Raw genomic sequence first — 22,871 nt, forward strand, 5'->3', positions numbered from 1 at the left:
CCAAACAATGAAGGGAAATGGAAATATTCGGCGGATCCAAATGTTAAAATATTCTTATGATAAAAATTGGTATTTATGGCAAACAGATTAATCATTTTTTATCTCTTAAAGATATAATCGCACCTGTGTTATGTATCCATCTCTTTTAAACTCTTTGTAGCCAAATCTGTCAAAATTCGTGGTCGTTTCACCCTCTTGTTGCAACCCCAAACCCCGCTGAAATGTTACAGAACGTTTTTTACGCGATCGCCGAGCGCTTCTTTTTGGGGAAGTACAGTCCTAATCAGACAGCAAATACATAATACAGCATACAGACGTTTTTATTAATATAATTATATATAATTTATGAATAAACTATTTAAGTGTGCTTGAATATGCAAATTTTAAAGCCAATTCGATTTGTATTAGACAATTAATCTACTAAGTCTAGTGTTCGCTACTCGATCTTCAACTGTCCGAATACAGTCAAAACTTTTACAATGAATGTACATGTACATTACATTTTTAAAACTCACATATTCTTTCAGAATAAAAAAAAATTAATTTATAAATGAATAAAATCAGCAATGAGCTTTTTAATGAATCTGACTACCACTGAGAAGAGGTTATTCCAATATTGTGACCCTTATTATTTTACTGCTTGAATGTAAATAAAACATCAACTTGTTTAAAACTGGTTTGTTTTATCGTGCCCGTACCTCCCGCAAGCATGTAACATTGGACTTCTTAAGCTGCCTTATCTCGAACGCTTTTTAAATATATTTCAACTTTTACTTACTACATCCTGCTTAACACACTCTCTCTCTCTCTCATAACTCATAAAAATTCTAATATTTTGTTAGCCAAATGAAGTATCACATTATCATAGATATGTGAATATCGCCTATATTTTGTTGAAATTGGTAGTGTAATGCATTTAATTCTCAGCAGCAAAATGTCACAAACGGACACAAGTGAATTTATTTACATTTCAAATCGTACGACTGTAAAACGTACAATTGTATTATATTCATTGATGGCAGCTTTTTTTTCCCTTTATTATACGAACTATGATTTAGATCAATGGTTTGATGCATCGTTCACCAATATAATTGAAAATGAAAATAACAACGAATCAATGGGCATTGGAATGTGTGATAACGTATAAACACGAGAAGCATGTGTCCTACAGTGAATCGGCTGTCCACTAGCGCGGCATCTCCTCGGCCCGTGTTATGAAACTGTACACTCAACGTGGTGGGTTTGAACTGTTAACGTTTGCAGTTTGATAACTGAATTTTATTTTCCAACAATAAAACTGTTTCATGACATAGACAAGAACACAAAGAACGCCTTTTTTTCAATGACAGCCATACCATCTATTTTTTTTTTATTACGAGAGCAAAACAGCAATACTTCGTAGGTAATAATATAGTCTTTTTTTTATTTACTCTTTAATATCGTTAAAATCTGGATTCATTGTATTTGCAGCTACATAAATAAACCCGTGTGTGCATTACAACAATGCGTATATCTTGTGTATTGGATAACGGCAGACCGCTCGCTAGTCCAGCCACGACCTATTTTCTCGGCCACGGGCAAGGATCAGATACGTATAATTGTTTACATACATGAAGCTCGGAATACAGCTAGCAAGATATTAAATGCGACTCAAATACATTGCATAGAAGCAATTCTTATATACATAATATATTTCCCTAGAAAAGAATTAAACTGTTTAAACACTTTCCGAATGCAAGCTAGTACACTGTCTATGGTATTAGGTAAAGGTATAATCTTTTTTATTTACTATTAAAATCATTAAAATCGGAAGTTTTGTGTTTGCAGCTACATAAAAAAACCCATGTGTGCATTACAGCAAGACGCAAATCTTGTGTATTAGATAACGGCAGACCGCTCGCTAGTCCATTCGTGACCTATTTCCTCGGCTGCGGCAAGGGATCGGATACGTAATTGTTAACATACACAGTTCGGTATACAGCTAGATTTTAAATGCGACTCAAATGCATTGCATAGAAACAGTTCTTTTATCCATAATGTGTTTCACTAGAAAATAACTAAAATGTTTAAACACTTTCCGTGTGTAAACCGGTACCCTTTATGTCAGTTATACGCACAAATACCCCGTTTATTTGCCAAATAAAACACAAATACATAGTAACAAGTCTGGCTTTTTACACTCATATTACGCAATACCCGAACAAAATATTATTGTAACGACTTTAATAAGATCATAATGAACAACTTTTGCCGCGACAGCCATATCGAAATCTTAACCGCTTTTGAGTTATAAAGTGAAAACTTTGAAGGGTTCTAGGTCCTTAATTTGAGGGGTCAGCCCCTTTTTCTAGGAGTCAAGCAAAAGATCTTGTAAATATAATTTTTTGTTCTTCTACATGTCTTAACAAAATATTTGTGAGAAAAAAGATAATCTAAGAAAACCAAGCAAAATCACAACGCTTTTTTCATCTCATTTTTCGAGCCCTACCGAGCTTTAGCGCCTTTTGTGCCTGAAATTTATTAATGCCTTATTACATATCTACAATCTTTTGTCTATCATTCCTGAAATTTTGAACTTAATATCTTTTATAGTTTTTGATAACTCTCTTGGACAAGCCGACACTCTGAAAATCAAGAAAACGTCGATATTTCAAAAACGGAAATGACGTCATCAACCAAAAAAATTTCCGATCAAGTTTAAACTAATGTCAATAAGATCTGCAAATATTATTAAAATCGATCAAACAGTTTTCGAGTAATCGCTGACACAAAATCGGTAAGAAAAAAAAAGGAGAAGAATGAGAAAAAAAAACCGAAGAAAAACAATAAGGTCTTCCGTTGGAAACGGAAGACCTTAATAATAACTAGACACGATCTCGTTGCGAGCAACGAGGAGGTCTTCCGTCCGATTTTTAGAAGAGGAAATGACTTTGCCTTTTATCTTCATCAACGAAACATATCAGGAAATGCAGATGTGATCTAAAAGAGCGATGGATGAAGGATTATACACCCCGTTGGATCCCCAATTTAGGGACCAGCCACATTTTATTTCATATCAAATAAGAGGTCTTTTGATTTCGATACATTTTGTGTAAAAAGTTATTTGTAACCGTTCTTGATTTATCTGGAAGAGATCGTGGGAACTGATAACAAACAAGTTTTGGTTGCAGATTGTTAATCACATTTTTTAGCGTATTTTGTTCAATATTGCTCCTTCAAATTGCTTTTTTTTAATTTTGGGACATTGATGATAAGTTCGGACTTTTGACCCCTTAAAATCCCTTATTACATAACATAGGAGTAAACAATTTTCATGTATAGGTACATAACATTTCGATTAACATAATTGCTTCCGTAATGTATTACAAAATATTTCACAATTAAAGGTTATGACTAAAAGACTTTAGAACTCTATCGGCTCCTAATTTGAATAGCCAGCCCCTTTTTCCGGATACAAAAAGAAAGCTCTTGTCATTTTAAACACATTTTGTTCAACAAGTATGTAGAAATTATGTACCGTTCTCGAGATGTCTGGAAGAGATCGTTTTAAGGGCCGACTCCTTTTCGGGACCGGATAACAAAAAAATTATGGTTGCAAATTGTTAACGACATTATTTGGAGTATTTTTTGTTCAACATTGCTTTTCAAAATTTCTCTCCATTTTCAGATATATAAGATCAAAATTTCGGACTGCTGGCCCCTTAAAATCCCTAAATACGTAAAAAAGGAGTAAATAACTGTCATGTATAGGTACATAACGTTACGATGAACATAATTGCTTCTATAAAGTATAACAAAATATTTCACATTAAAAAGATATTATTAGAATACTTTAAAGCCCTTTCGGGCCTTACTTTAAAGGGCCAGCCCCTTTTCCCTAATGTCAAATGAAAGATCTTGACTTTTTGAAGTTTTTTTGTTCTATAAGTCTTAACAAAATACTTTTGAGAAAAAAGATATTCAAAGAAAACCACAAAAAATTCATGACGCTTTTTATCTCAATTTTTAAGCGCAGACGAGCTTCGGTGTTTTTCGTCACAGAACAATGAAAATGCTTCTGTCATATCCACAAACATAGGTCTACAAACCCTGAAAATTTGAATCAAATATCTGTTTTAGTTTAGGAGAAAAACACCGGACAAGCCGACCCTCTAAAAATCGTAAAAACGTCAATATCTCTAAAACGGAAATGACGTCATCAATGTAAAAAATTTCCAATAAGGTTCAGATCAATATCTGTTAGTTCTGAAAGTTTCATTAAAATCAGCCAAGCCGTTTTCGAGAACTCGCGTGCACAAAAATGCGTAAGAAAAAAAAAGAATAATAATAAGGGAAACAGAAACAAAGCAATAACAAGAAGGTCTTCCGTTGGAAACGGAAGACCTTAACTAGAGCAAAGCTCGTTGCAAAGCAACGAGTGGGTCTTCCGTTAATGTCGGAAGTAAAGCTGGAAGTTCCTGTAAGAAGCAGAGCTCTTAAACCAATAACAAGAGTAACTAAAATGAAAAGACAAAAAAAATCGAATTATTCCTGGTACGACTTAACAAAATACGAATGATTTTAAGTACGACTTAACAAACACCTTTCCGATTTCAAGAACAACTTAACCAAAAAAATCCGAATTGGTCAAGTACGACTTAACAATTATTTTTGGTACGAGTTAATATTACTTTGAACATTATGCTATTTTTTAAACCAAGGACGCGGAATCCAAATTTCCGGAAAAATCAATTTTTAAACCCCGATATCTCTGTAATGCATCGTCCGATTTTAAAACGGCTTTCAGTGTTTGATTCAGCAAATTAAGCTCTACAAAACACATATTCATTTTTCATTTGATCAGAAAATTCATTTTTTCGAAAAATTTGTTTCACTTCCGGTTTCGACCGGAAGTGACAGATTTTCATTTCCAGCCTTATTACAGAGGTAAATCGACCAAATCATCACCATTGAAATTTTCAAACCTCTTTCTTAAAGCGTTTTTGAGAAAAGTCCGGGACAAAATGACTTTTTGAAATTTTTTAAATTGACGTCACGTCAAAACGGAGGTGACGTTCTTTATAAAACTTTAACATGTTTGAGGGACGCCAACTTGCAAACATCTCTGAAAATTTCATCAAAATCGGTTAAAAACTTTTTGAGTTATGAAGCAAAAAAGGAGTCAGAAGAAAAGAAAAAGAATAATAATAATAATAAAAAGAAACAATAGAATAACAAGAGGGTCTTCCGTTGAAAACGGAAGACCCTAATAAAAAGAAACCGAAGAATAACAAGAGGGTCTTCCGTTGAAAACGGAAGACCCTAATAGGAATAATCTTAACCAGCACAATAATAGAAAGGTCTTCCGTTGGAAACGGAAGACCTTAATAAGAAAATAAGATGATTATTGCATGCAAACTGTCAATAAACAAAGAAAACAACATTGACACATTTTATGCTATTAATTTATGTTACATAATTTTGGGACGACAGTATTATATCTCATTGTGGACCACACATGTTTATGATATTGATGAATTAAACATAAAAGAATATTCTTGCAGATTGTGATCCCGGGCGCTTTGGTAAAAACTGTATGCAAAGATGTAGTGTAAACTGCAAAGTCACCAGTATATGTGACATGTTTACTGGGAGATGCGATGGAGGCTGTAAATTAGGATGGAAAGGAGACACGTGTGATCAAAGTAAACGTTTCAAATATTTAAGCATTTAAATTCTGCTATAATTATAACACTACCACGCGTATCTTACGTAAGTAGTGTACACGTTAAGTAAAAGTCTTAAGTGATCGTATAGTAGTTTTATTCGGCAAAAAGCAAACTAAATACACAGTCCCAATTCGGGGAAGTCAGAGAGAGATGTTGAGAGTTCGAAAGAGCGTCGGAATTAACCTAACTTGCGAGAAGTTGGAAGTTTTATACTATTTGGGGAAAACAACTATCAAAGTAATACAAGTGTTCATTGGGTGTTGAAAAGCCCATTAAGAGGGCGCCACCACCTTGTTACTATGATGCTCCAAGATGGCGTCAAGCTGGTCAGTCAAGAACCCGCCCCTAATCAGTGTACTTAGGGTCAACCAAGGTCGCGACAGATATTTACTAGGGGGTGGGTCACTGTATCGTGACCAATTACTGTCATCTACATGAACCGATCAAACGACTAATTGACTTCAATTAGCAGATTGATGTATGTAATTGTTTGGTTTACATCAAACTTTACCCCCTCAGGATATTTGTGTACTAATCGGGAACATAATGTCCAAATTGGAGACATACTGACCAGCAAGGATTTAATTACGGTCATTAAAGGATCCTCACCTCAAAACAATATACCCCATAAATATGTAAACATGGTAGCTATTGGCTCTCTCTCTGACCTTCCTTTGAAGCAATATAGTCTTTGATGGACACATACTATTCGTGATTCAATTAACATGGAATATACATTAAATAAAGGTATTTACTTAACGAAAGCATTCTATACTGATTCTGAAATTAAATGATAAAGTCAAATCAAAATAGTTCAAATAATAGTATGTAACGTCCAATCAGTATAGTCAAAGTTATAGGATACGTAAAATATAAAGTCCAATCACCAGTGTTCGATTATATAATAATAGGTAAAAATAAAGTCCAATCACCAGTGTTCGATTATATAATTACATGTAACAAGGGCTATTTTGTTACACACCTCCACCACATCGGGAAAAAGTTGCTCAATACACTGCAACTTTTTAAGCACAGTCTCGATACACAAAAGAGTCTCTTTACACAAAAAAAAGTCTCTATACACAAAAGAGTCTCTTTACACAAAACAGTCTCTTTACACAGAAAAGTCTGTATAGAGTTCAGCGTCCGGTATTATCGGAGAATTCATCGAATAGCGTATGACACTTCCGGAATCATCGGAAACGAAACACAGGTCTGGTGTAGGTTCGTCGTAGTCGGTGTCATCGGTAACATCGTCGAAGTGATACTAGAAAGTGGATACTTCTAGAATCATCGGTATTTCCTCGGCTCTGGTTGTGATTATACACAATATACACAAAAAGTAGAAGGTAATTCATCCTTCCGTCATCATCGGAATGTTTAACATATTCCATTTCCCTCATCTGCTTCACTATACATGATTGTAGTTTGCTGTAACAAGTATTTAAAAGTTATTGGCTATGGGTAAGGTAGCACATACCCACGGAAAGTTCTTTAGGAAAGTCCAGGTCGTTGATACAAGTCCAGATCAGGTCAAATAAAAATAAGGTCGTTGATTTACATGAGACGTGCCCAATACATCCCATGTCCGGTAAACCGGAGATGTCCTAATTTGCCTTAGTCAGTAATAGATGTCGGAGCTGACCCAATAAAAGATGAGGCCCGGCTTGTAATCAGTTCAAATCTTGGTAGGTTTGGATAGATAGGCCCGTGTTCAGCAGTCATCCTGAGCGTCTCTGGAGATTGTTGAGGTAGCAAGGTCGCAGTAGGTTCAGTCTCTGCAGGCGGTGCAGTGGATAGTGTAGGAATGTCACCACCTTGGGTCTTGACCGCTGCATACGTCGGCAGTACAGACATCTTATATTCCTCACTATCCCCCTTTGCATTCCAGAGCCCAATTATTCTACTCTTGATTCGTTTACGACATTTAATACCAATTAAACATACGACAATGAGTAAGATACCCACAATCCCTATAAAAGGAAAAGACCAATGTGGTAAGTAAAACTTTTCTTCAGGTGGAAAATACATGTACTTTAGCTCATTTTGCAAATCATCCATTTCAATGTGTTTTATTTTGTTTAATTTAAAAGGATAAGTAGAATAGGTAAAGTTTGGTAAGGTTCGGTGAAAATTTTCCCAATTATTTTTGGTGTTGAGGGTGTGTACAATTGTAATATTAAGGTGGTTTTCGGGGAATTTGACAGTTGTTTCTCGGCGAAAATATGGGAATAAGGTTATTTGACCGTGTACAGCTCGACATGACATCGGTAAACTTCAAACGTAGAATATCCGTCTAAGAGAGGGTTGTGAACAATGGGAAATAACTGCTGGGCTTAAACGTCCCATGACCAAGAGTTTTAATTTATAGAAAAGAAAAAAATTATTCTTTACAAACAATGCTTTAATCATGTATCTAGCTATTCCCACGCTTAAGTCAGTCATTATGACCTAAAGACGTAAATATCGTCCGGATTTTAAAATCCACGTGGTGAGGGTATATACGAGTTTACAAAAATTGATACAGTGCTTTCAAAAGACCCTTAGCCTTTATGCTCCTTGATTTGGGTCTCTTGACCTTGACCTCCCCAATTGACATGTCGTCGTCCGAATTTGACCTTATGTCATCCCTCCTGAGTTGCTTGTCTGTCAGTGGTTCAATGTCATTATTCATAGTCTCATCGGTCTCAATGTCGTCGGGGTCGAGTGTCAACTGATCACTAAGTTCGTTTGGCCTATCAGTTAAACGTTCTTCCCTATGTCTTATTCGTCTCTGTAGTTCGGCCAGTGGTATGTCATCCTCATCAGAGGAGTCCGTCCTTTCGTCTCTGAACTCTGAACTGGCCCTTCGTCTTCGATTGTGGAGTCCATATGATCCTTAGGACGAAAATAAGGACGAAAATTAGAAGAATCAAGGACTCCGATCTCGTACGTCTTGTCGCTTACATCCGGTCCCGTCTCTGTGCAAATATCAGAGTTATCAGTCAGTAGTGAGTGATCTATCCGAGAGAGGAGGTCAGCACAAGAGTTTTCTGTACCCGCAATATATTCTACGGTACAGTCATACCCAGCCATACACATTGCCCACAGCTGGATTTTCTTGTTCTGCATGGGGGATTCCAAGACATACTTCAATGGTTTTATTTTAACTTTACCCGTGGTTCGTAGCAGGGGAGATATGCACAAATCATCATCCAATGGTACGATAGAATCAATAATTTTCAGTGAGGCCAGTTTGCAACTCGTACCTTTTTCTACAGATGAGATATGCACATCCTCCTCCAGGGGCACATACGCATTCTTAATTCTTAAAGATTTTAGTTCAAAATACAACCTAACACCGTTACTAAGCAACCAATCACGGCCAAGGATTACATTTCTGGTCATTGAGCGCGTTACATAAAAATCTTGTACAACACTATTTCCGCCAATAATAAAAGAAATTCTAGCCACCCCATCTATGTCTAATGGGGAACCATCCACACCCATTAAATTTAACCTTTTTCTTTGTAGTTCCGGTTTGTATTTTAGTGAATCGTAAATTTTCCGTTTGATAAGACTCACTTCTGCTCCAGTATCCACTAAAGCCCTAAGTTTCTGGTTCTGAACTTTAATTAAACAAGAATTTGGACTACCAGCAAAATTAATGAAAGCTGATTTTAACCTCTTGGCGGGTGATTGATTACTTAGTTCTCCTACTCTTACCTTTCCTCCTCCGCCGCCGGCCTCATTGCGACGGAGGGTTTTTAGTTTAAACGGTTTTTCGGGGTGGGACGTTTTCGAGCTTGGGGCTGTCTTGTTCTTTCGGGGCAATTTCGAGCTATGTGACCTTCTCTTTTACAATTAAAGCATGCATTCTCAAATTGTTCAGTTCTGGGCCTTCTTCTATACCGCATGTGACCTATTTCCATAGGCACAATAGTGCGAGGGGCAGGGAGGGGGTTTTGAGGATTTAAAGTTGGGATAGGGTTAGGCGGATCAGGCGCGACAGGTCTGAGCCTGGGAAATACCACCTCTTCCGGATCTCGCGTCGGGACAAACTCTTTCCCTAACCGCATTTTAACCTCGGTATGAAAGTTCTGTATCGAAAGCGCGCTATCCGCGGCAACCGTCAGCGTAGTCGGCTTTTGATGCATGATTTTGATTTTCATGTGATCGTCGGACATACCGTCAATGAATAATTGTACCAACTGGCGCTGTACCTCAGGAGGGTCAAGGTTGTCAAATGCATCGAGGGCCAGTCGAGAGAGTCGAGTGCTGTACACTTGGACATTTTCGTCAGGTTTTTGTTTAATTTTGAACAGGGATGCATATGCGTGATGTTTGTCATTACATTCCCCAAATCTTAAAATTAATTGGTTTTTCAGGTGCCCCCATCCCCTTTCTACAGTTTGGTCATGCACGCGCTGTTCAATGTACAGGCCGATATAGTCACTTACATCCCCCCTACTATGTCTTAGAGCAAGACGGACTTTTTCATCATCTGTCAAATGGGGATTTAAGACCAAAGCTTTGTTTATTGCATTTATCCAAGCCCGGAATTCCGACGGCTTCCCCGAAAAAGGAGGTGTATCAATTATGATTTCTTGCTTTTTAATGGCGATTTTAATTTGTTTGAGTTTCTCATTCACTGTCGTACTAAGTTCAGTAAACCCTTGCTGTATCGTACCAGCAACAATATTTGTGGCTTGTTCTAAACCTTCAGTCATGTTTACCAGACAATAAATACCCAAAAGAATAATAGAATAAATAAGAATAAATCAAGAGTAGATGAGACTCGGACTTACAAAACAGGACAGTAAAGAATAATAAAATTGTCTTACCGTGACTGGTTAGATAGATCCAAAAATCCAAAGTCTTTTAAAGAAGGTACAAATCCTGGTCGCTGGCGCCAATCAGCCCGTATAACACTACCACGCGTATCTTACGTAAGTAGTGTACACGTTAAGTAAAAGTCTTAAGTGATCGTATAGTGGTTTTATTCGGCAAAAAGCAAACTAAATACACAGTCCCAATTCGGGGAAGTCAGAGAGAGATGTTGAGAGTTCGAAAGAGCGTCGGAATTAACCTAACTTGCGAGAAGTTGGAAGTTTTATACTATTTGGGGAAAACAACTATCAAAGTAATACAAGTGTTCATTGGGTGTTGAAAAGCCCATTAAGAGGGTGCCACCACCTTGTTACTATGATGCTCCAAGATGGCGTCAAGCTGGTCAGTCAAGAACCCGCCCCTAATCAGTGTACTTAGGGTCAACCAAGGTCGCGACAGATATTTACTAGGGGGTGGGTCACTGTATCGTGACCAATTACTGTCATCTACATGAACCGATCAAACGACTAATTGACTTCAATTAGCAGATTGATGTATGTAATTGTTTGGTTTACATCAAACTTTACCCCCTCAGGATATTTGTGTACTAATCGGGAACATAATGTCCAAATTGGAGACATACTGACCAGCAAGGATTTAATTACGGTCATTAAAGGATCCTCACCTCAAAACAATATACCCCATAAATATGTAAACATGGTAGCTATTGGCTCTCTCTCTGACCTTCCTTTGAAGCAATATAGTCTTTGATGGACACATACTATTCGTGATTCAATTAACATGGAATATACATTAAATAAAGGTATTTACTTAACGAAAGCATTCTATACTGATTCTGAAATTAAATGATAAAGTCAAATCAAAATAGTTCAAATAATAGTATGTAACGTCCAATCAGTATAGTCAAAGTTATAGGATACGTAAAATATAAAGTCCAATCACCAGTGTTCGATTATATAATAATAGGTAAAAATAAAGTCCAATCACCAGTGTTCGATTATATAATTACATGTAACAAGGGCTATTTTGTTACATAATTAGATGACTGAATATGCGTAATTACAATAAATATCAGCTGTGTAAGAAGTAAAGGAAAAAAAATAAACTAATTTAATTATTTGAAATATTCATCTGCAGTCTTATCTTAAATAAAAAAAAATGTTGATTTAAATGATATGATGAACATCATTTATCAATTCAATTTAATTGATACATGTATCATCAATTATTCTTACTAAGGAATGATAAGCATATATACATTGAAGGTAACATTTCATTGTTGTATTTTCTTTTTAATCAGTAATGCTACTCTGCCAATAAAAAAAACATGTAAACGTAAAAAGTAGTTTTAATGTAGATGCATCAAACCATAACTAATTTGCATGTGCATGTTGTTAAAATGTGGCAAATCATCAATGATATTCATATACATACCAAGCAAAAATCAAAGGGTAGGTCTTTGATTTTAATTGCTTTCAAATTATAACTACAACGATGAAAAAGAAACATTTTTATTGTTTTCAATTAAAATTAAAAAAAAATATTAAAAGTTTAAATAGTGTGACCCTCGATCTGTTTGATCAAAACAAAAACATTTTAAACAATAAACAACTTGTAGAATGTCAGCAAGGTCAGTACGGTAGAGACTGTAGTCAGACATGCAGCACCAACTGTCACATAGAGAATCAGTGTAACAGATTTAATGGAGAGTGTGACGAAGGGTGTAAACCAGGCTGGACAGGAATCACATGTGATCAAAGTAAAACGTTTATTTCACATCAGAAGTTATTGTATATATTGCGATGAAGTAATTTACAATAGCTAATCTTAGTTATTGTTTATCAAATCATAAGGCAAATTAAGGTAAACTTTCACGCAAAGAAATTTTATAATATTTTTCTTATAAATTGCAGTATTTCGATTTTGCTATTAGATCAGTTATTGGGGATTTGCTTGTCTAATAAGAAAATAAGATGATTAGTGCATGTACACTGTCAATGGACATAAAAACAACATTGACACATTTTTTGCTATTAATTTATTTATGTTACATATTTTTTGAACGACCGTATTCTACCTCACTGCGGACCACGCATATTTATATTATTAATGAATTATACATAAATGGATATTATTGCAGATTGTTATCCCGGGCGCTTTGGTAAAAACTGTATGCAAAGATGTAGTGTAAACTGCAACGTCACCAGTATATGCGACAGGTTTACAGGGAGATGCGATGGAGGCTGTAAATTAGGATGGAAAGGAGACACGTGTGATCAAAGTAAACGTTACAAATATTTAAGCATTTAAATTCTGCTATAATTAGATGACTGAATATGCGTAATTACAATAAATATCAGCTGTGTAAGAAGTAAAGGAAAAAAAAATAAACTAATTTAATTATTTGAAATATTCATCTGCAGTCTTATCTTAAATAAAAAAATGTTGATTTAAATGATATGATGAACATCATTTATCAATTCAATTTAATTGATACATGTATCATCAATTATTCTTACTAAGGAATGATAAGCATATATACATTGAAGGTAACATTTCATTGTTGTATTTTCTTTTTAATCTGTAATGCTACTCTGCCAATAAAAAAAAAACATGAAAACGTAAAAAGTAGATTTAATGTAGATGCATCAAACCATAACTAATTTGCATGTGCATGTTGTTAAAATGTGGCAAATCATCAATGATATTCATATACATACCAAGCAAAAATCAAAGGGTAGGTCTTTGATTTTAATTGCTTTCAAATTATAACTACAACGATGAAAAAGAAACATTTTTATTGTTTTCAATTAAAATTAAAAAACAATATTAAAAGTTTAAATAGTGTGACCCTCGATCTGTTTGATCAAAACAAAAACATTTTAAACAATAAACAACTTGTAGAATGTCAGCAAGGTCAGTACGGTAGAGACTGTAGTCAGACATGCAGCACCAACTGTCACATAGAGAATCAGTGTAACAGATTTAATGGAGAGTGTGACGAAGGGTGTAAACCAGGCTGGACAGGAATCACATGTGATCAAAGTAAAACGTTTATTTCACATCAGAAGTTATTGTATATATTGCGATGAAGTAATTTACAATAGCTAATCTTAGTTATTGTTTATCAAATCATAAGGCAAATTAAGGTAAACTTTCACGCCAAGAAATTTTATAATATTTTTCTTATAAATTGCAGTATTTCGATTTTGCTATTAGATCAGTTATTGGGGATGTGCTTGTCTAATAAGAAAATAAGATGATTAGTGCATGTACACTGTCAATGGACATAAAAACAACATTGACACATTTTTTGCTATTAATTTATTTATGTTACATATTTTTTGAACGACCGTATTCTACCTCACTGTGGACCACGCATATTTATATTATTAATGAATTATACATAAATGGATATTATTGCAGATTGTTATCCCGGGCGCTTTGGTAAAAACTGTATGCAAAGATGTAGTGTAAACTGCAACGTCACCAGTATATGCGACAGGTTTACAGGGAGATGCGATGGAGGCTGTAAATTAGGATGGAAAGGAGACACGTGTGATCAAAGTAAACGTTACAGATATTTAAGCATTTAAATTCTGCTATAATAAGATGACTGAATATGCGTTATTACAATAAATATCAGCTGTTTAATAAGTAAAGGAAAAAAGAAAATTAATTTAATCATTTGGAAATATTCATCTGAAGTCTTACCTGAAATAAAAAAAAATGTCGAATAATATGATGAATATCATTTATCAATTCAATTTAATTGATGCATGCATCATCAATTATTCTTACTAAGGAATGATAAGCCGATATACATTGAAGGTAATATTTCATTGTTGTATTTTCTTTTTAATCTGTAATGCTACTCTGCCAATAAAAAAAACCATGTAAACGTAAAAAGTAGTTTTAATGTAGATGCATCAAAGCATAACTAATTTGCATGTGCATGTTGTTAAAATGTGGCAAGTCATTAATGATATTCATATACTTACCAAACAAAAATAGAAACCTATGAACTAATGAGTTTCAAAAATGACATAATATACATAAAAAAGTGTACATATCATTAAAACTCTGCAAAATTATCAATGGAGTTGTTGAGAAAACTGCCTATCCCGGAAAACTGTAGTTATTTCAATATTTAGTATTTTTACAGGTTTGTTTTATATTTCCGTTTTAAAATGTTTAAAAAAAAATAAAAATACTTATTCTGATATAGTCGTTAATTGCAGGTTAACCGATCTCAAATTTCGTGAAGTATGAAATGTTTTCCAGTTTGTTTCACCCCCCCCCCCCTTTTTTATTCTTTGAAACAATGAAAACAGTATCTCAATCTATATCTTAAGTAAAGGTAAAACAAAATGACGATTGCGATTGACAAATCAATGAAAATGCAGTAAAACAGAAACAATGTTTAAAATATTATGGATGCTAATGCTTGTACACCACGCAGATACACAGACAATGCATAATTGCATCCATCAACAAAACTTTGCGATTTTAAGAAAGTTCGTTTAGTTCACACATTATCAAAATACCGGATTTGGCTGATTTAGTATTACTGATACAAATTTCTATATTGATTTGGCGTTTTGTCGTTACGTATATAGCATATAAAAGCGAATGAACAGCTAAAAGACCATTATGTAAACATAACGGAGACAACAATCTTTAAAATGTTCTCCGTAAGTCAATGACCTTCATCAAAATAATCAAAGCCTATCGTCAATAAAACATACATCTTGTTTAATAAAAAAAAATATTTGCTTACCTCAATTTCGAAATCCATTCATGCACGAAATGTTCAATAACGACACCGCACTCTTTAAAACCGTTTTAAGTATTTTTTATACTGACATGTGCTGAAAGCATGACACAGCAAAATGACGTCAACTTATCTTGCGATTTTTTACGTCATAAAAGCGATGTCAATAAGTCCCTTTTTTCAGAGAGAGGTCCAATTATATATATATATATATATATATATATATATATATATATATATATATATATTTGTTTTCCCTCGGACTGAAATCTCTTAATTTCATTATATTAAACATGGCACGTGATTGCCTCATATATTTCTATGTACAGTACCGATCAGACCCAACCTAACAGAAAGTAAACCCCAACTAAACCCTGGGTTTACTTTCTGGGTTTACTCTAGGTTTACTTCGGGTTTACTAGAGTGGACCCAGAGTAAACCCAGAGTGGACACAAAGAGTAAACCCAGTTAGAATTATACCCCTTAAAAAATACGCTAACTGTGCATTCGGAATATACAAGGGGCAGAAATTACAGGCAGTAGGATGGTAATATAAAAGACGGGTCTGCTTTACACTTCAGTGCGTTCTGTTGACCCCAAAAGCAATATCCAAGTAAACCCAAAGTAAACCCCGAGTGGACCCAAATTTTCAAAAAATAAACCCAGAGTAAACCCAAAAAGTAAACCCGGGGTTTAGTTAGGGTTTACTCTGGTATTAGGTTGGGTCTGATTAATATTAGGCAATATGACCGTCATTGGCCACCGCCTCACCTACTCATCTCGATATTGCATATTATTTAACACAGAAATTGTGTTCAGTAAGTCCTTAAAATATTTTGAGTAGTTGCCCTTTAGAATTTTTTTTAAATTAGAGTAGTTGCCCTTTGAATATTGGCGTCACATTGTTGTGTATGTAGCAGAAAAAAATGGCAACGTCGAAATTTGCTCAAATCTCTGCAGAGGCTTAAAAAGCAACAAAACATTGTAAGTAATATGGGTTAAGCGACGATTTTTAAAGCGTATTTGAAAGGGGGTATTGATAATTTTGAAGAGTTTAAATGAGTTTAATTGGACGAGATGTTAGGCATCTTGTACATGGCTTTGCGTAGTTCACCGCTATCTGTGAATTAATATGTCGCTTGATAGTTTCCGGGAAAATAAAACACTTATAAGATTAGTTACTGACTCACTACGGAAATATATTGGGTTGATCAATCTCATAGATCTCGCCATCTATGAGACTGATCAACCCAATACATTGCCGTAGTGAGTCAGTAACTAACTTAATAAGTAGTAGTAATAATGATAATAACTAGACTCTTGTTGCTATAGCAACAAAAAGGTCTTCCGTTCCTCATGTATAAATCTGTACAAAAGATCCATTTCTCTCGTAAACAGAAAATGGATATAATTTATACTGTAAAGGAAATCCCAAGAAATAAACAAAACAAAAAACGTCATTTTTTGAGTACTCTCTGTGACGACCGGAAGTTACGCCGGATCATACAGAATATAGTAAACATATCTTCATACATTGCCTTGTCTTTCCTCAAAGTTCAGACGTTCAAATTTTTGTTAGTTATAATATCTCATTGAGAAAAGGTTATTGTCTTGGGATTGGAAACGAACGAACGGAAGTGATTAAGAAATTTAAAATACATATTTTAGTACATTTACCTATGATACGTTATTGATCATCACATTGAGTAAAATGTTAAAAAACAATTCTAAAGTTAAAAAAAAACTTTTATGCTTGAACACTTCGAGTGAAAACCGGAAGTAACGTAAGACCAAATGGAACCCGTTAAACACATGTTCAATCAAATGTCCATTATACATACAAGTCTTGTGTCTTGATCTCTCACAGTTTCTGAGATCTTGGGGGTAGTTTGTTTTTAAAAAAGAAGGCTACCTGAGATATTTGAGATGTCTCACCGGAAGTAGAACTTTTTTTGTTTTGTTTTTTTCCAAAGTGTAGATGACCTCTTGTATTTTTAAAACTTAAATGTTACTTCCATGCTACATAACCAACATATTTATAAAAAATCAGAAATTGGTGTACTTCCTGTAACGACCGGAAGTTACGCCAGATAAAACGAAATAGTGCTAACACATGTCCATACACAGGTCTATCATCCTACAAAGTTTGGTTGTTGAAGTCGCTACTGTTTTTGAGATCTCGTCGATATATGTTTTTTGTCTCGGGACAGGAAACGGACAAACGGAAGTGCTTAATGAAACTTAAATTTTTTATATCTTGTTTACTTTTCTATTTTACATTATTTTTCATCAAAGTAGCTAAAACTATCAAATAAAAACAGTTCAACGGATAAACAGTTTGATTTGTTTGAACTCTTCCGCTGTGGACCGGAAGTGACGGAAGAAAAAATGAAACTGTTTAAACACATCTTCAATCAAATGTCTATGATTAGTGAAAGTTTCGTGTCTTGATCATGTACAGTACCTGAGAACTTGCGGGTACAAAATATGTTTTAAAAAAGCTTCCTGAGATAATCGAGATATCTCACCGGAAGTAGATTTTTTTTGTTTATTTAACATTGCATAGATGACATATGTAAGGATCTATACTAGTATCTTTATTATATGGAAAGTAAATTAAATACGTAAAAACAAAAAAAAATTGAAGAGCTTCCGGTGACGACCGGAACTTACGCCAAACAAAACAAAAATGTTTAAACACATCTAAAACTATAGGTCTATCATCCCTCAAAGTTTGAATGTTCAAATCTTTATCGTTTCTGAGATCTCGATGTGACAAGCTTTTTGTCGGGGGACAGGAAACGGACGACAGGAAATAAATTTTCAAAAAATGAAAATTTTTTCAAACAGGTCCGCTCCGTCTAAAATTCACCAAAACAGAGTTGTGTTTTTAAAAGAAAATATAAAACATAAAAATTTGCTTAGTTTTAAGATAGCCCAATGACAACGAGGTCGAAATGGGAAATATCCCCCTGTATATAGTTTTTATATGTCGCAGTTTGTCGGTACTCCAGAAGCGTGCTTAATTGCCATATCCGCTGCAGACACAGACGATGAAATTATTTACATCTGCCTGCTGATCAAAATGTCGTTTCTATTCATCTTTCTGAATCATTAATAGTTTACATAATTATCTATTAATAAGGTAAATGTAATTCATTCAATTCTTTGCTCAAACACAATCTATGTTTTCGTCGGAAAGAAGTTCTGAATAAGATTGCAGATATCCAAACACAGTTCTATTTAATAACAATACACATGGAACTTGCATTAATTTATCAATTTTAGGATGTGTGGCAACTTGCAGAAATAATGTATGTGATGGCTCTGGAAACTGTTACAATGGCTGTGTAGACGGATATTGGGGACGGGCATGTGAATCTCAATGTCCTGCAAATTGTGATCAACGGACCTGTGACGGTACAAATGGATTTTGTACCAGCTGTAAGTCTGGTTACTGGGGAAATGCATGCAATTCACTATGTCCAATACATTGTTTCGAACGAGTTTGTGACAAAACCTATGGTAGCTGTACACAGGGATGTACATCAGGACGGTATGGAGAAATGTGTAATAGAACATGCAGTATCGGGTGTGTAGGAGGGACATGCGACAAACAAAGTGCAACCTGTTCTAATGGATGTGTGCAGAACTGGGCAGGGTCTAGATGTGACGGTAAGAATCACAATATTTAACCAACAAAAAAAACAAGCGAGTCAGATATACATGCTTTTTCCCTATGTGTACTTTTAAATTATTATTAAATGTTTAAAAGTTTGTTCTTTCAAATGAGGTAAAATAATTCTGTAATGACTAAATCATTCATGAGGAAAAAGTCCGACTTGTAAACAAAAAAATTTTTCTCACTTTTTATTATTTTCTTCAATAAACAGGATGTGACTCAAATCATTATGGATTTTCCTGTTCCCTGGAATGCAACCATAACTGTGAAAATAGTACTTGTAATGACACTACTGGTTTGTGTACTTTGGGATGTGAGAGGGGGTTCTATGGCGAACAATGTGACAGACAATGTACAAGTTGTCCGTCCAGTTGTGATCGACTAACAGGACGATGTGATGGAGAATGTACAGTAAGCAAGTTCGGGGTATTCTGTGACAAAACTTGTAACCAAGGTTGTGCAGATGGATGTATGCGAGAAAATGGTATATGTAGTAGCTGCATTGATGGAATGTTCGGAGACGTATGTGATAGGAACTGTAGCAGTTGCCCATCAGGGTGTGACAGAATCTCTGGGCGGTGTCGTGGAGATTGTCCAGCTGGCAAATTCGGGGAGTTTTGTAACAAAACATGCAACCAACACTGTAGAAATGGATGCATCAGGAAGACGGGCAGCTGTAATGATGGTTGTACTGTGGGAAAATTAGGAGATTTCTGCAATAAAACGTGTGATGCTCGACACGAAGCTTGTTGTAATCAGGATACATGTACAAGATACTGTAAGCCTTAGGGATTTTTTAAAGATATATCTGTTTAAAATGATGTTATTTTTTATTTTCTTAAATAAATCAAGTAATTTTGCATTCATTAAAACTATATAAGTGATGTCCTTTAAATCTGAGCTACAGTAAAGAAATTCTGCTTAAATATAGTTTTATCTATGTTGTTATTTTTACAGGTAAACAATCACCGATACCAAACACAGAAAATATGTCCATTTTGTATGTAGTGATTACAGTCCTTTGTATCAGTCTGCTCGTCAACATTTTTACAATAACCTGGTATGTTAATAATTATTTACATGACTATAATGTGTTGGCATTTTATCTGGAATTTGAATTTCATTGAAAACCAACCGTTTCTTCTTTAACTGATAAATCCTGAACATTACGCAAGGAAATGAAAAAAAAAACACATCATTATTAGTTATACGTTTATTCAGCATAACAAAGTCAAATTTAGTATTTTATGTATTTGCGTACATAGAGCGTCTAGTTCCTAAAATTGTTTATTCATTGCCTCTTTCTTCATCATTTGATTGAGTTGTACATCAATATTAATTTAAACCAATCAGTTTGATAAAAAGAAAATCAAAAATAGATTTATCAAACCAAACATTAAACATATAAAATGAAATAAACTAAAAAGAACTCAACAAAGTCCGCATAGGAAAGATTAAATATACTAGATGATACACCACGCAAGCGCGGGAATTAACATTTTACACATTAATATGATATAATGCTTAATATATAATGTTGAACCATATTTTTGGTTCCAGGCACGTAGCATCGTTTTTGAAAGTGGGGGGGGGGGGGGGGGCAGACTCATCCAAAAAAAACTTGACAAGCAAAAAAAAAAAAAAAAAAAAAAAAAGGGGTGGGGAAATTTAAAATTTTCCTAAATCTTCAAATTCCTAATCCGGGGGGGGGGGGGGGGGGGGGGGGGGGCTAGCGTAATTTATAACTTCAAGTATATAACTTCAATTTCAATCCTTTTCATATCAATTTTTTACATACTTCCAAAAAAGTGGGGGGGCCCAACTCTATGATAATTCAATTTTTTATATGTAAATTTTAAAAAAAATTGTTGCTGCGAGAAAAAGTGGGGGGGGGGGGGGGCAGGCCCCCCCTGGCCCCCCCTGATGCTACGTGCCTGGGTTCATTTTTTGCACATACTTTGTCCGATTTTTCCCTAACTTATTCTTTAAAATTGAAATAAGAAAACTGCATTGTTGGATATTTAGAGGAGCGGGCAGGGATGAAAAATCTAAACTGAAATGGATGATATATACATACGTAGCTTTAATTCTGTTTGTTGCATCTGACTGAAAAAAAATATTAGGTTCATTTCAAACCAGTAAATTGGTATTTGGTGTATATCAGTAAAATTTCTATTACTGCCCAAATAAGTATTTCAGATAAAAGAATGTTTTGAAAAACAATATGAAGAGTCGGGGCACCCCCATTAAACTTCTCCGTTTTATGCATGCATCGTTTATCCATATAGACGTAGAATCTGTTAATTAAAAAATGTTTACAAACTAATGTCTAAGTTTTACTACCAATATGTCATGATATGAAATTGTATGAAATTAAAACACGCTATGTTATGCATACTTATTTGGATAATTTAAACCAAAGTTGTCAGATTCAAAGTATCTGTCCGATGGCTACCTCACCCTACACATTCCGCCATTATGTCAATTAATCAACCCGTTTCTTGGCACCCCGTTCTGAAAAGTTCTTTCCATCAATACTTAAATAGCATTAATTGTTCCATTCAATCTATTTGTATTAAACAAAGTCCGATCCAAGGTATCTGCCCGCGATGCATGATGAACTCGTCCTACACTTTTCGTTGATTAGTCCCGCTATCTTGGTTACCCCGTTGTGAATAGTTCTATCCCATTCTCTCACCATAGGTTGTGCTTCGCAAGTGAATGAGTATCAAAACTAAAACCATCCACTGAAGAAACGAATCGACTCATTTTATTTATTCAATATTTGTCAAATCTTAACTTCTATGCATTTCTTAAATAGGCTCATAAATATATTCACTCTTAACGTTTTTATTCAATATTATTTCATTGCAAGTATTTATTTTGATCGAGATTATCCATGACTTGGACCAGCCAAAGCGTGTCTACCACCTGGGTATAGTCCACTAAAGCATTTACCATAGGCGGTAATATTAACGTAATGGTTCATAGCTCCGGCCCTAATTTTTGTTCAGCAACGAGGGACCTCTTGAATGAAAGCTTATCAAATTGTCTCTTTCCTGTTAAAATTTCGAGGTTTGAAGGCAGATTCGTTTTCCGGCAAAATGCGTCTGTATTGAAAAACTCTGAAAATGAAAGTAAAAGTAGGGAATTTCTCAGTTTTGGAAAGGGTGTACATCAAACAATTTCATTTCTTTTCTTCAAATTATAAATCAATTTTGACACTTGTTTTTAAAATTGCAAATCCTCTTTTCTGACATGTGTCAAGCATTCTGATTTAAAATGTCCCAATAAATGTTTATACACTCTGCAAGTACAGGGACTATTTTGCTTAAAGGCACTACTTTGTTGTCCTACCGATTCTAAAAATAGTTAGAGGGATATACCCACCTTACTCTCATTTTTGCTATTTCGGGCTTATTTCTGGAAAATGGAAGTAGGTTTTTAATTAGGGCCCCGCAAGGATTTGCGGGTGCCCTATAGTAATCACTCTGTCCGTCCGTCCTTCTGTCCGTCCGTCTGTAACTCTTCCGTCCACAAATTTTCTGTTTTTTTCTAATAACTTTTTTACGGTTGCCCAATCAAGTTCAGATTTGGTATGGTAGTTCAGTATGCAGAAATACATATTTTGATGCTAAGTTTGGTTCTCTATGTATTCTGGTTTGGAGCTGGGGTGGTGGGGTAGATTCCTTAACTATGCATAAGAATGAATGAGCAAAGGGAGATAACTGCATAAGAATGAATGGGCAAAGAGAGATAACTGCTGAGAATGTTACCATTGTATACATGGAAGGCTGTGCAATATTTGTCCTTTGGGATTAATTAACCTTCCGCAGGAAGAAAATCCTAAGCTTTATCTTTATCTGTCAGATTGAGA

At 34.9% G+C, this 22,871-nt stretch overlaps 1 protein-coding gene across 1 annotated transcript in view; it reads left to right on the plus strand.

The window, feature by feature from the left end:
* LOC136270013 (multiple epidermal growth factor-like domains protein 6) overlaps window positions 1-22,871 on the plus strand; it is a 42,326-nt gene that overhangs the window by 16,941 nt on the left and 2,514 nt on the right. The window contains exons 8-15 of the mRNA XM_066066196.1: window positions 5,544-5,684; window positions 12,157-12,297; window positions 12,679-12,819; window positions 13,443-13,583; window positions 13,965-14,105; window positions 18,601-18,987; window positions 19,206-19,772; window positions 19,952-20,054. Coding sequence (XP_065922268.1) covers window positions 5,544-5,684; window positions 12,157-12,297; window positions 12,679-12,819; window positions 13,443-13,583; window positions 13,965-14,105; window positions 18,601-18,987; window positions 19,206-19,772; window positions 19,952-20,054 — 1,762 coding nt within the window. The remainder of the gene's footprint in view (window positions 1-5,543; window positions 5,685-12,156; window positions 12,298-12,678; window positions 12,820-13,442; window positions 13,584-13,964; window positions 14,106-18,600; window positions 18,988-19,205; window positions 19,773-19,951; window positions 20,055-22,871) is intronic.

This window comes from Magallana gigas, chromosome 1, assembly GCF_963853765.1.
Source record: "Magallana gigas chromosome 1, xbMagGiga1.1, whole genome shotgun sequence".
NCBI lineage: Eukaryota > Metazoa > Mollusca > Bivalvia > Ostreida > Ostreidae > Magallana > Magallana gigas.